Source organism: Anolis carolinensis, chromosome 3 (assembly GCF_035594765.1).
Source record: "Anolis carolinensis isolate JA03-04 chromosome 3, rAnoCar3.1.pri, whole genome shotgun sequence".
NCBI classification, from domain to species: Eukaryota; Metazoa; Chordata; class Lepidosauria; order Squamata; family Dactyloidae; genus Anolis; species Anolis carolinensis.
This window is the reverse complement of record NC_085843.1, coordinates 109,311,113-109,324,111: the sequence shown is the minus strand read 5'-3', so window position 1 is coordinate 109,324,111 and position 12,999 is coordinate 109,311,113. Positions and strand designations below refer to the sequence as shown.

The following is a 12,999-nucleotide window of genomic DNA, read 5'->3' as shown; positions in this document are numbered from 1 at the left end:
CAAAGGGAGGAAAGGAAAACTGAGCTGAAGAAGAAAAGAGAAGGATCCACAGAAATGGGGGAGAGGCAGTGAAGGAAGGGAGGCAAGGAGGAGTTGGTGAAGAAGGGAGAAGTCCACCAAGAGAGGACCAATCTCCCTCCCTCCCACTGCTGCTTCCTCCGGGGCATCTTGCAGGAAGAAGAGGAGAAGGAGAAGGTGGCGGCGAGGAAGGCGGGGGGGGGGGGGGAGCAGCCGAGAGAAGGTTGCTGCTGCTTCTCCTGTGGTGCTGCTTCAGCCAGCTGATGGTGGCAGGTGGGTGGGGGTTCCAGGCTCTGAGCATCGTGTTGCTGATGCCACTGGGCAGGAACTGATTGGAGGCGGAGGCACCGGAGGAGAAATGAGGAGGGAAAAAAGAAAGGGATATAAAAAGGAGAGAAGGAGAAAGGGAGAGAAAAAAGAGAAAGACAGGAGAAAGGAGGAGAGGGGAAGAAAGATAAAGAAAAGAAAGGGATAGAACAAGAGAGAAGGAAAGGAGAGAAAGGGAGAGAGGGAAAAGGAGAGAGAAGGAAAGGGGAAGAAAGAGGGTGCGCCTTCTCCTGCTGCATGCGCACGCATCTCTACCTCCAGGCACCTTCCAGTGACTCCTCTCTGCTTGTGCCAGAGGAGGAGGAAAGCTAGAGAAGGAGGCGAAGTAGAGTGGGTGCTGTTTGGGCCCTAGCAGCCATTCCGGGGAGGCGGGACCGAAGGAGGTGGCGGTGCAATCCCAGTCAAATGGCCTCTCAATGCCCCTAGGGGTCACAGCCCCCAGGTTGAGAACCGCTGCTCTAGTCACTGATCTGTAACCATTATACTTGCTTACCTGAGCTGAGTTCCAGATAAATTTACTTTAATAGTTAGAATATTTTTCCCTGTTACTTCCAGGATTTTTTTTTCAATTTCCTCTTTCAGTTCTTCTAAACCATGCCCAAGGAGAGCTGAAATAGCTATTGTGTTGGGTTCAGTGGGATGATGCCTAACGGAGAACACAAGAAGCAAAACAGTAAAGTCATTCTCATATATCAGTTAAGCCACTTGAATGACATCTCCATTATATTAAAATACACTCAAGAAATCAATCGAATATAAACACAAGTTATTGTGCACTGTATTCAATCTTATTTTAAAAAATCTTTTTGTTGGTTTTCATAAAATAATGCTGTGGTTTAGAAACAAATATTGGACATACTGCTTTCTGTTGCAGTTCATCGTACCAGAAATGTAGCATGGTATCAGCAACAGAAAGGCCAATTCTGACAGAAAATCCACTGCTCATAGTTATCATACCAATAGCTGGGCAGTGTCAAAATACAAACTACAAATAATGTGTTGAAAATTCAGTTCCTCTTACCCATCTATTAAATCCACTTTGTTATGAACTTCAATAATTGATTTCAGAAGATGGCTAGGAAGACTAAGATTTCTGAGCACTGTTAATACACTTTCTTTCTGAAGGTTGGTTTCAGGGTGGCTGACATCCCTCACATGGAGAATTAAATCCTAGCAACAAATAAAATGCATTCCCAATTAAGTAATTGTAAGGCCACAAGGAGAGGCAGGTAATAAATAAAAATATATTCTTACTATATTACTGTTAATTCGTTATTTGGCTTTTTAGAAGTGAGCAACATGAAAGAAATTTATTGTGTTTTATAGAATAGCAAACTATAATATCAGATTTTAAACTAACAGGATTCATTTTTTTAAAAATTAGACTGCTAAGATTCACCAATGAGAATCTATTATAAAAGATATACCCTTAAAGGATTTTCAGCAGCAGCACTTTTCAGAGAGGCATATTATTGCTACTGTTGTTAAAAACTGAGTGTTAACAATCCTTGGTGATCTACAAAATTTCCAGAGACAATTTTTTTTAGAAAGCTAGATCTAGCACATTCATACTAGGTGTAAACTCCAAGGAATATAGTCTTCCCAGTCCAAGATTAAAGATGGAAGTCTTTGGAAAACAGAGAGGAAAAACACACTAAAAGCCTCATGTTAATGGAAAGACAGCTCTTTTACAAACAAAACAAAAAACACAGCTTTGAAACTCCTTAAATATTCCCACAAATCCCTCTGCACAAGATGTAATAAGGATAGGGTTTTAGATAACGTTATTTTTTTTTAAAAAAAAAACAACAACCACGATGACCAAAATCAATTGGCAATGTATTACATATTTGCATTTTCTATGACATTATCAAACCTCCACTTAAAAGACAGATATTTCAGTTGACTCTTTGGTCAAAATGATGTAAGGAGGAAATATATGTACACCTAAAAGTTGTTATTTCTACTATAAAGTAATGCTATTTGATTCTAATATATTTTTATTTTTCTCATTGATATCTTTTTTCCTCATTTCTTGATGTATTCTTTTTTTAAAGGTGTAAACATTTAAATAAATACATTATGTATGTTCAATTGAGTTAATGTGTTTCCTCTAATTAGAATTAACAATCAATTTAGGACATTCACTTTATGTGTGACTAAGTTGAGTACAAATTAAGTGCACCCCAAAATGCAATTCCTGACCCTTTTCTGTAGAGTATTCATATGGGAACCTATGCAGATCTTGGAAGAAAGTACAGTCTCCTACTGTGGTTTGCATGAATCTGAAGAGCCATTCCTGCCAAAGACCGCGGTTGTGAGGGTAGCACCTACCGAACAGGCTACATCTTCTAAAGTCGCTGAAAATGATTCAACAAGGTCATGGGGCAACTGAGAGAGAAATCCAATTGTATCTACGTATAAAACAGTCAGCCGTGATGGTAGGGAGCCAGCATGGGCTGTTATGTCCAACGTGGCAAAGAGTTGATCTTGGGGCTGCAATCCTGCATCCCCAGTGAGGGCTTTAATTAGAGTAGTTTTCCCTAAAAAGAAATCAAGACAGGGATGAGGTAAGATTAACCATTTGATAAATGCTACTAATTTGCCAGATTAGTAGCACTGTTTTTACTTTTAAAGCATCCACTTGGAAACCTGGTAGGCATGTGGTTATGCTTATTATGTTCTTGTTTTTCATGCTATAAATTTAGACTTATAAAAGTTAACTACAGTCATTGTCTCTCTAAGCTCAATGACAATGGATAGCTGCAAGCTACGTCTCTATGTTCCTCTGGCCAGCTTGCCTGTTCCAACATTTTGCTTCAAGCAAAATGTAAATCATATGGGAGAAGCATTTACCTGTTGCCATGCTATGTTTTCCACAGGCTGTTTCTATCTGTGCTATATACCCACTCTTTACCCATTAATAAATTAGGTGTGGGTTTGCAATTATGCAGAGTTAAGCAATTTCAATTTAGCAACAATCAAATGACTGCCTAGGTACTGAAAGATATGAAAAACACCATTGGGTATACAAAGCTATTTCCAAACTCATAATGTAAATGCAGCCATCACTTTAAGTTCTGTCTGATTCCTTTGTAATTACCAAAAATAAGATTTACAAGTGTGATCAATGAGCATCCACCATCATAGCCCTTTCTCCCTTCAACATGGATAGCTGCTGAGTATTAGGAAATATAATCTTCATGTTCAGTGAACAAAGGAATTTGTTAGAACTCAATTGAAAAGGTAGAATTTAGTTAATAGGAAGATGGGTCAAAAAGTTTTGCCTCCTGTGTCATTAAAAACATGAATGAACATGTAACAGCAGAAGTTGCTACAGATCATAACCTGAACTATCCTCTACACAAAACTACCATTCAACATAGTCACCATTAATTTGTACACATTTGCGCCACCGCTTAACCCAGGCATTAAAATCATTTTAGAAAAATTCAGGGTCTTGCTTCGTGACCCATAATTTTAAAGCTGTTTTAATGTCATTCAAGTAATTGAATCTGAAACAACGTAGGCTGTAGGGTGAGTGAGACACTACTGACAGTGGTTCTCCATGTCCCAAAAAATTCAAGTCTTCCAGATCAGCACAGGTGGTTATGATAACAGTGCTTTGGGACACACATGGCATTATTCCTGTTGATTTTTTTGCAGTATGGTGCTACAATCAACAGTGAAACCTATGTAACCCAATTTAAGAAACTGTAGGAAGCAATAAGAAGATACCACTAAAAGACATTCCAGCAAGCTTCATCACGATAATGCATGTCCACACACGTCATTTATCACAATCCAGGCAATTGCAAAAATGGGCTGGTCAGTAGTGTCTCACCCACCCTACAGCCCTGATTTGGCCCTTTCTGACTTTTACCTGTTTGGACCTCTGAAAGACAGCCTATGTAGTTTCAGATTCAATGACTTGAATGACATTTAACAGCTTTAAAACCATGGGTCACAAAGGAAGACCCTGAATTTTTCCAAAATTTGATGCCCGAGTTAAACAATGGCGAAAATGTGTACAAATTGATGGTTTTTTAAATTGTGTCAGAAGCAACTTGAGAATATACTTCTGGTGTGAGAGAATTGGCTGTCATTGCCTAGCGAATGCCAGGATGTGTTGCTGGGAGGCTTCTCTCATGTCCTCGCAAGCTAGAGCTGACAGAGAGTGTACCCTGTCTCGCGGATTCGAACTGGCAACCTTCAGGTCAGCAACCCAACCTTGATGGTGAGTATGTTGAACGGTAGTTTATGTAGAGGATAGTTCAGGCTATGATCTACAGCAATTTCTGCTGTTATATGTTCATTCATAATGTTTTTATGACACAGGAAGCAAAATTTTGTGACCCGCCAGCATATATACCTAGGTTTTCTGGCTTTAAAGCAGAATACACACACACACACAATTTGTGGCAAAGGGGTGCCCTCCCATTTTCTCCTTCTAGTGCCCCTCCTTGTGAATCATGAAGCTTTCCAAAGGGACTCTAAATTGTATGTTGGGGTGGGAGTGTGGAAACCTCTGGTATCCATACAAAACACTATGTGGACTCTGGCTTAGAAGGATGAAAAAGAATTAAAAATGACTGACTAATGGCCTTTCCCGATGATTGTGTTCATATTTACTTAACAGGAATAATTGCTATCACATTTAAATTTGCAGAATACATTGCACGGTTTAAGAATTAAGATTCAGCTGCACCATAGCCTTTTGTGCTGAAATGCATTTTTGCAACATTGCAGTGTTGCTCCTTACCACAATTAGTGTATCCCATTACCGAAACAGTAGGGAATTCACGCTTCATCCGCTGACTCCTAAGTAAGCGCCTTTTCCTTCTGAGCCTCTCTAAGGCCTTTCGAATTTTAAGTTCTTTTTCTTTTAGGAGGCGAAGCTGCAACTCCATGAAAGTTTCACCTGAAAGTAACAGAAAAATTGCCTTAAAATTAAAAAGGGAAAAAAGAGTAATTAAATATTTTCAAGCTTGTGTTTTGTTTGCTGCCCTTATCGATTCAGACCACAAATGGGCAAGCTCTTGTATGATGAGACATGGAATACATTTTTGCCTATGTCCACAGAACTGCACATACAAATACGGAGACGTGCTGTGGGGTAGGATGAGTTCTGAGTGACTGGGTGTCATTGCACAAGGAAAATGTTAAATGTATCCTGCTGTCATTATAAAAAAAAATATAATAAACATGCATGCCAACATGCACTTTGCAATATTTCTGTTAAGGTTTTCATTACAATTCCAGCAGTCCTTGAATACAGATAATTTCACTATATATACTTCACCTGAACCCATAATATATCTTGAGCCACCTCTCTGCTGATCCAGCTGAGCAACCTCATTACGTATATTACTCCTGGGGAAACAAATATACCTTTTAAGGGCAATATAGAATGCTTGCCAGAAAAAAAAATAGCACATGAACCTAATAGACAAATAGAATTAAACAAACACCTATTTCTTATTTAAACTAATTCAACAATGTAAGTCCTAGTGCTTTAAGTGAAACACAAAGCCCAAGCTTACACTTGCCTTCTCAGAACCCAATATGTTCAATGAATGGCGTTTAGTAAAGGAAAAGGTTTTCCCTTGACATTAAATCTAGTCATGTCCAACTCTGGTGGGTGGTGCTCACCTCCATTCGTGGTGGTAATTTAAACATACAGTTCCAGTGGAAGAGGAAATCAGTTTTCTATGCTATGCTTTTGAATTCAAGTGATAATTTTACATTAAATATGTGAGAAGTTAGTGCCAATCAAAGCTCCTAGATGTATTTCATGATTTGCATAATCTATATACAAATCAGATTCAAATAAACATGTATTCAGAAACTAAATGATTATGACCTCCAATCTCCTATGCTGTGGTTCAATAAGTGTTCATTTATTTACTAATGAAAAATTGTTACCACACCTTTTAGCCAAAAAAAGTCCCAGAGTAGCCTACAAATAGATAATCCGTACCCCGATTAACAGGGATGCATATGAGAAAAGATGGGGAGACCAGAAGAAATATTTCACTTAGAACCATATCACAAGAATTTAAATATCCATATAAACAAATGATACAAGCAATACTAGTCAATCACACCATTTTAGTTTTAATTAAACATTTTGCTATTCCTTAGGGAAACCAATGTTTTACTTGCACCAATTCAATTACCTCAGAAGTGGGATTTCAGCCAATGCTATTTGAAGTTTTGCCTCTTTAGTTTGAGCATTGCAGCGGAAAATATGCAGGACAACTGAGTACCGGTCAAAAACCTGAACTTCCCAGGCTTGTTCAAGCTCTTTCTTTTTTAAAAAAAGACAAGAATGAAGATTTCAAAAAAGAATGATCCACAAAATTGTATTAAAATATCATTTTGAAGTTGACATGGATGAATATCCAAGAGGAATCCTGTTTGCACAGTACACAACATCTCTCATGAGATAAGCCTTGTTAGTCAAACATAATTAAAATGTAAGTTCTGCCCTTTTTAGAATCTCTTCTATTGACTATGAAAGTACTTGACTGGAAATATATTGGGACAATTCATGCTTCAAAGAGGTGCAGAAGAAACATTATACTTCTTTGCCTTTGCAATTCTGATGCACCATATGCATCTCTCTCTTTGGCATATAGTCTACAAATATATATGATAACTTCTGTCCAATGCATGGATTATGGTGAGGACTGGGGGCAAGCACACCATGGATGTGCTATATTTTGCTGCAGGTGGGGAACCTCTTTATAGTAGTTTTTTTTGGGGGGGGGGTGGATATGGCTAAAAGTACGCATTAGGTGTACATAAAGAATAGAAAGACACTAACACAGGAGAACACAAATCAATAATAATAATAACAACTTTATTTATAGACCATCCCCTCTCCCCAAGCCGATTCAGAATGGTTTACATATAAGAAAAGGCAAACATTTGATGGGTTCAAAACCAGATACAACCATTGAAAATATCATGAAAATATTAACTGTACTATTCATAGTAGCCTAAGCTATCCTAGTATATGCCACTCAACCCTTAATTTACTGAATATAACAATGTTTACTTGTTAATAAGTGTGCACAGGACCTCAGGTTAATTTCAATAGTTAATAAAAGCAGAGTTAAATGAGGACTACAGATGTCAACAAATGTCATTACAGAGTTTTTGAAAACATTTATATTGTATTGACAATTGAAATAATGAAATAGTATGAAAAAAAATGTTGCAATCACCTTTGTTGGAGGAGAGAGTCTTTCTACATTTACAAAGACAGATGAGATCTCTGGCAACCCTTTGATCTTTTCTAAAAGAAAATTACCACAAAACATTATTTTGTAACAATTAGTACATTTTGTTGTTTTTTCCTCAAAAATAAATTGCATTACAGGCAGCCCCCGTGTGACAAACACCCGACTTACAAACAACTCATTTTACTGGGAGGCAGGGGAAGGGGAGGAGGGAAAGGGGGGGGGGAGTTCTGAGACAACAGGAAGTGAGAGAAATCTACTCCTCGGAAGGGAAATTCACTCCTTAAAAAGTTATCTTGGGGAAAAGGTGTCTCCACTGAAGCTTCATCCCCAAACCTTGTTTTCACAATCAGCCATTTTTTGTTCAAAATCTAATTATCACAGGGACAGAAAGTGAGGTAAAATCTTCTGAACAGGGGCACAGACAGCAAAATAAATACCACAGAGGTGTCAACCCTCTACTATACTATCCAAAGCGTGTATGTATGTATGTATGTGTGTGTGTGTCTGTGTGTGTGTGTGTGTGTGTGTGTGTGTATATATATATATATATATATATATATGGCTGGAGTTGCACTTATATACAAATGACTTACACACAAATTCAACTTATGAACAAACCAATAGAGCCTATCTTGTTCGTGCTTTGGGGACTGCCTGTATGGCAAAATGATCCAGTACCCACTAAAGTAATACTGTGCCTCCGATGGCCTAGGGGATAAAAGCCTGGTGACTTGAGGGTTGGGTTGCTGACCTGAAGGCTGCCAGGTTCGAATCCCACCTGGGGAGAGCGCAGATGAGCTCCCTCTTTCAGCTCCAGCTCCATGCGGGGACATGAGAGAAGCCTCCCACAAGGATGGTAAAACATCAAAACATCCGGGCGTCCCCTGGGCAACGTCCTTGCAGACGGCCAATTCTCTCACTCCAGAAGCAACTCCGGTTGCTCCTGACACGAAAAAAAAACTAAGTGCAACCCTACAATACCCATCATTAATATCCATTAGATAGCTGTGTAAGAAGATGTGATCAGCCCCCTCCCACCAGGTATTATGAAATGTGTGACCCTTTCCCTACTCCTGATTCTTTGCAGCCTCCTTTGTTGATGGGAAGGAGATGTCAGATCATCCTGCAGTGTCCTGCTCACCAGCAGAAACACATCTCAAGTGCTCTGGAAGGCTATCACTTTGATGCAGCTTCCTGGTCTACGTTTTATTAAACTGACACTGTCATGTACAAATCTGGCAGGTGAAAGCAATAATGTAAAGTAAACCCAAACATTTCATTCTAGTATTCATTCTGTTGTATTGCATCGCCAAAGCTATTCTGAAGCACTGTTTTATAACATTGAGCGTATATAGATCAATATAAGACAATTCCCTTACGCACAGACTTGATATCCATGCTTTCACTTCCCCAGACTCCAAAAAATGTTCAGCCCCTGGAAATGTCTCTCTGTCTTTTTAAATCCTCCAGAGACATTTCTGGCCACATAGTAAGAATATAGGGTCTCCTGCTATCTGCAGTTTTAGGTATCCACAGGGAGTCTTGGAACAGATACTCTGTAGATACAGAGGTCATTATGGAAATATATTTCACAGGACATCTCAGGATTTTTATTACAAAGTGAAATGCTGCATGTAACCAGGTACTAAAAGAAGTGGCAGGTTGGAGAAATGTTCAAAACTCTGAGTAAAATAAACATTGGGTTGGGCTCTTACCAGTTAGAAGCTGAAAATTCCCTTTGCCAAAGATAAATTTCTTGTCAGGAACTTTTGTAGAAAGAATTATTTTATCCAACACTGTCCAGTTCTGAATAGTGTTTATAAGAGCAACAGCTTCAGCTAACTGCAATTCAGCTACAATTGAGGAAAAAATGGTATTCGTTACATAAAATAAAGTTAACATTTGCTTTACAGAAACTCACTTGCAATATCAGCTGGACTGCTCTTTATATTTGTGTTAGTTTCAGCAAAGTTTGATTTTATCTACACTTTTTCATGTAAACGTACAGATATGAAAAATGTAACAGAATGCAAATAATGATTAAATATTTAATTATAAAAGATGGAAATTGGACAAAGGTAATGTATTACTGATTTATTTATTTATTACAATATTTATATCCCGCCCTTCTCACCCAATAGGGGACTCAGGGCGGCTTACAATAAAACACATATATAAATTGTACAATTAAATCAATTAAAAAGTTATTAAATTACATCAGACATTCATAAAAACACTTATAAAATACAGATGGGCAAGTTCGAGTCTAAAAGACTGGGTCTGTCAATTGAATTCCAGCGTACATAATAGTAATTAGTGCTGCTAATGGTTATTCGAAAGCCCGATTCACATTGAAAATATAATACTTGCACTGTGCTTCAATAAATTCCATATTTATCAGCACACATGCCAGTCCTTTGTATATCAGCTACGATTGCATAAAAATATGCTAATTCCTAACTTGACGTGTAAGGGATTATAATCTAAAAAAATCTAAACTGACAAATTGGAAATCCTTCTTTAGACAAATAGAGGAAGGAAATGGGATTTAGAGAAGTGTGGGTTGATTTAATGCATTGTAATATTTTAATGTTTTATTATTTTAATGACATAAATTGTTGAATTGTTTAATTGTCATCTATTTTAATTAACTTACATTATTTTAATTGGCTTTGTTTTACATTTAATGTTAGCTGCCTTGAGACCATCTATCAGGAGCAATGCAGGATCAAAATAAATTACCCCATACAGGCAGTCTCCGAGTTACAAATAGATCATAGTTAAGACCGGGGGTGAGACAACAGAAAGTGAGAGAAATTTACCCCTCAGAAGGGAAATCTACTCCTGGAAGAGTTATCATGAAGAAAAGATGTTTCAACTGAAAGTTTCTCACCAATCCTTGTTTTCACAAGCCAAATTTTTCAAAATCCAGTAACACAGGGACAGAAAGTGAGGTGAAATCTTCTGAACAGGGTTACAGATCACAAAACAAACATCACAGCGGTGTTAACCCTGCCCTATGCTACCCAAAGCTTTTAGATATATAGAGAGATGGCTAGAGTTAAAAATGTACCTGTTCTGACTTATGTACAAATTCAGCTTGAAAACAAACCTACAGAACCTCTCGTTTGTAACTTGGGGACTACCTGTATATACCCATGTATAAGTTTAGAAATTTTAGTCAAAAAATCAACCTGGGTTGACTTATCCAAGGATCAATAGGAACACTTAACTCTTATCAAAAAAAGGAAACATTTCCCTTTTCTAAGTAGAGTGGAGAAAGGTGAGAGTTTAGTCCATCCCAGAGAACCTAAAAGAGGCACTGGCCCTCTTCGACTATCTGTCATGCTGAAAGGGTAAATGATGGTTGGTGTTCTGAAGCAGCATTGGTGCTTTCCCCACTCTATGAAATGGCCCTTAAATCATCCATAGGTCATATCGGAATCAGTAATTCCTATTCCCTATGCTTGATTTATACCTGGGTCTACTTATACGCAAGTATATACAGTAAATGATTATGATAAATGTAGCTGTTGCTGGAAGCCTCAGGAAAGAATGTGGAAAATCACTCAAGCTAAGAAAAGCTGTGGCACTTTGGTTTTGCCTGAGCCTACTGGGATGGAATAGATCCTGCCCCTCCTCTATTTTCCTTTGTTGAACTGAACACAAAATACCTTTTGATACTGATTACACTGAGGACAAGGGGGGTGGGGGGGGGGGAGTGGAGGATTTTAACAGCAGCTGAGAAAGTGGGGGGGGGGGGGGGGAGATGAACCCTGACTGCCCATAGTAAATGAGGGTAGTGGAAGGATATGGATTGCTGTGTTTTCTGGGTTGTATGGTCATGTTCCAGAAGCAGTCTTTCCTGATGTTTTGCCTGCATCAATGGCAGGCATCCTCAGAGGTTTGAGGTATGTTGGAACTAGGCAAGTGGGGTTTATATATCTGTGGAAGGTCCAGGGTGGGAGAAAGAACTCCTGTCTGTCTAAGACAGATGTGAATATTTTAATTGGCCACCTTGATTAGCATTGAATGGCCTTTCAACTTCAAGGTCTGGCTACTTACTGCAAGGCCAAAAGCTGCAAGGCCAAAACAAGCCACAAGAGTAAAGACAAATACCCATCCAGGGGAAAAGTGTTCTTATCCTACATCAGGGGAACAACTGACTGCACAGGGAAGCTGATGAAGAAACACAACCTACAAACTATGTACAGGCCCACTAAGAAAATCCAACAAATGCTACTTTCAGCAAAGGACAAGACGGGTCCTCTCATCTCTTCAGGAGTCTACCGTATACCATGCAGCTGTGGACAAGTCTACGAAGGGCCTACCAAATGCAACATTGCTCAAATACAAATCAAGGAACATGAAATACACTGCCGACTAACTCAACCAGAAGTCAGCCATAGCAAAGCACTTGACGAATCAATTTGGACACAGCATATTATCTGAGAACACAGAAATGCTAGACCAACTCTAACAACCACCATGTCAGACTGCACAGAATAGCCACTGAAATCCACATGCATGTGGACAATTTCAACAGAAAGGAGAAAACCATGTAAATGAACAAAAATTGGCTACCAGTATTAAAAAAACTCTAAAACACTAAGATATGAATCAGTCAGAGCCAGCTAACACCTCCCAACAAAGGATTCCCCAACATAGGAATCAGCCAGACCTTGAAGCTGTAAAGCTATTCAATTGAAACATTCACACCTGCCACAATCAGACAATAATTCTTTTCTCCCACCCTGGACCTTCCACAGATATATAAACCCCACCTTCCTAGTTTCCAACAGACCTCACAACCTCTGAAGATGTCTGCCATATATGTAGGCGAAACGTCAGGAGAGAATGCTTCTAGAACATGGCCATACAGCCCGGGAAACTCAGCAACCCAGTGATTACGGCCACGAAAGCCTTCGACAACACAGTGGGAGGATATGCTAGTTTTGTGGCTGTCTGAATGGCACCTGTGGTGAGCTGAGGCTTCCCTGGGCTCCACTTCACCGCCGGGTGGACAATGAATACTTTCTGGTGGCCAGGCGGAACAGCGGGCAGCCCGGACTCCGCCAGCGCCTCTTCCTCCTCAAAGTTCCGCTCATCTTCGTCCTCTTCTCCTTCCTCCTCCGTCTCTTCAGGACCCCACCTCCTCCCATGGTCATTCCCGCCTCGTTTTCCATTGCCAGGGGGGCGGTAGCTGGCGGCAGTGGCGCGCAAAAACCTCCATGGCCCACGAGGGAGGCAAGCAGCCCGCGGGTGAGGCGAAATAGTACTCAACTTTCCTCCCAGCCGCAGCACATGCCTCCACCGGGAACTCATTATTTCCTATGGGTGCAACTTGCAATACGTCCCCCCTAGTGTTTTTGGTCCGACTCTAATAAAGCCCCACCCGGAACGA

The 12,999-nt window shown here is 39.5% G+C and overlaps 1 protein-coding gene across 1 annotated transcript in view; it reads right to left on the bottom strand.

Annotated features, from left to right (window-relative positions):
• Positions 1-12,999, bottom strand: part of gtpbp6 (GTP binding protein 6 (putative)) — a 17,294-nt gene extending 4,295 nt beyond the window's left edge. Inside the window, exons 1-9 of the mRNA XM_003218778.4 lie at positions 12,572-12,999; positions 9,311-9,448; positions 7,578-7,648; positions 6,525-6,655; positions 5,648-5,718; positions 5,108-5,266; positions 2,680-2,888; positions 1,367-1,515; positions 839-991 (exon numbers count right to left, since the gene is read on the bottom strand). Coding sequence (XP_003218826.2) covers positions 839-991; positions 1,367-1,515; positions 2,680-2,888; positions 5,108-5,266; positions 5,648-5,718; positions 6,525-6,655; positions 7,578-7,648; positions 9,311-9,448; positions 12,572-12,920 — 1,430 coding nt within the window. The 5' untranslated portion in view covers positions 12,921-12,999. The remainder of the gene's footprint in view (positions 1-838; positions 992-1,366; positions 1,516-2,679; positions 2,889-5,107; positions 5,267-5,647; positions 5,719-6,524; positions 6,656-7,577; positions 7,649-9,310; positions 9,449-12,571) is intronic.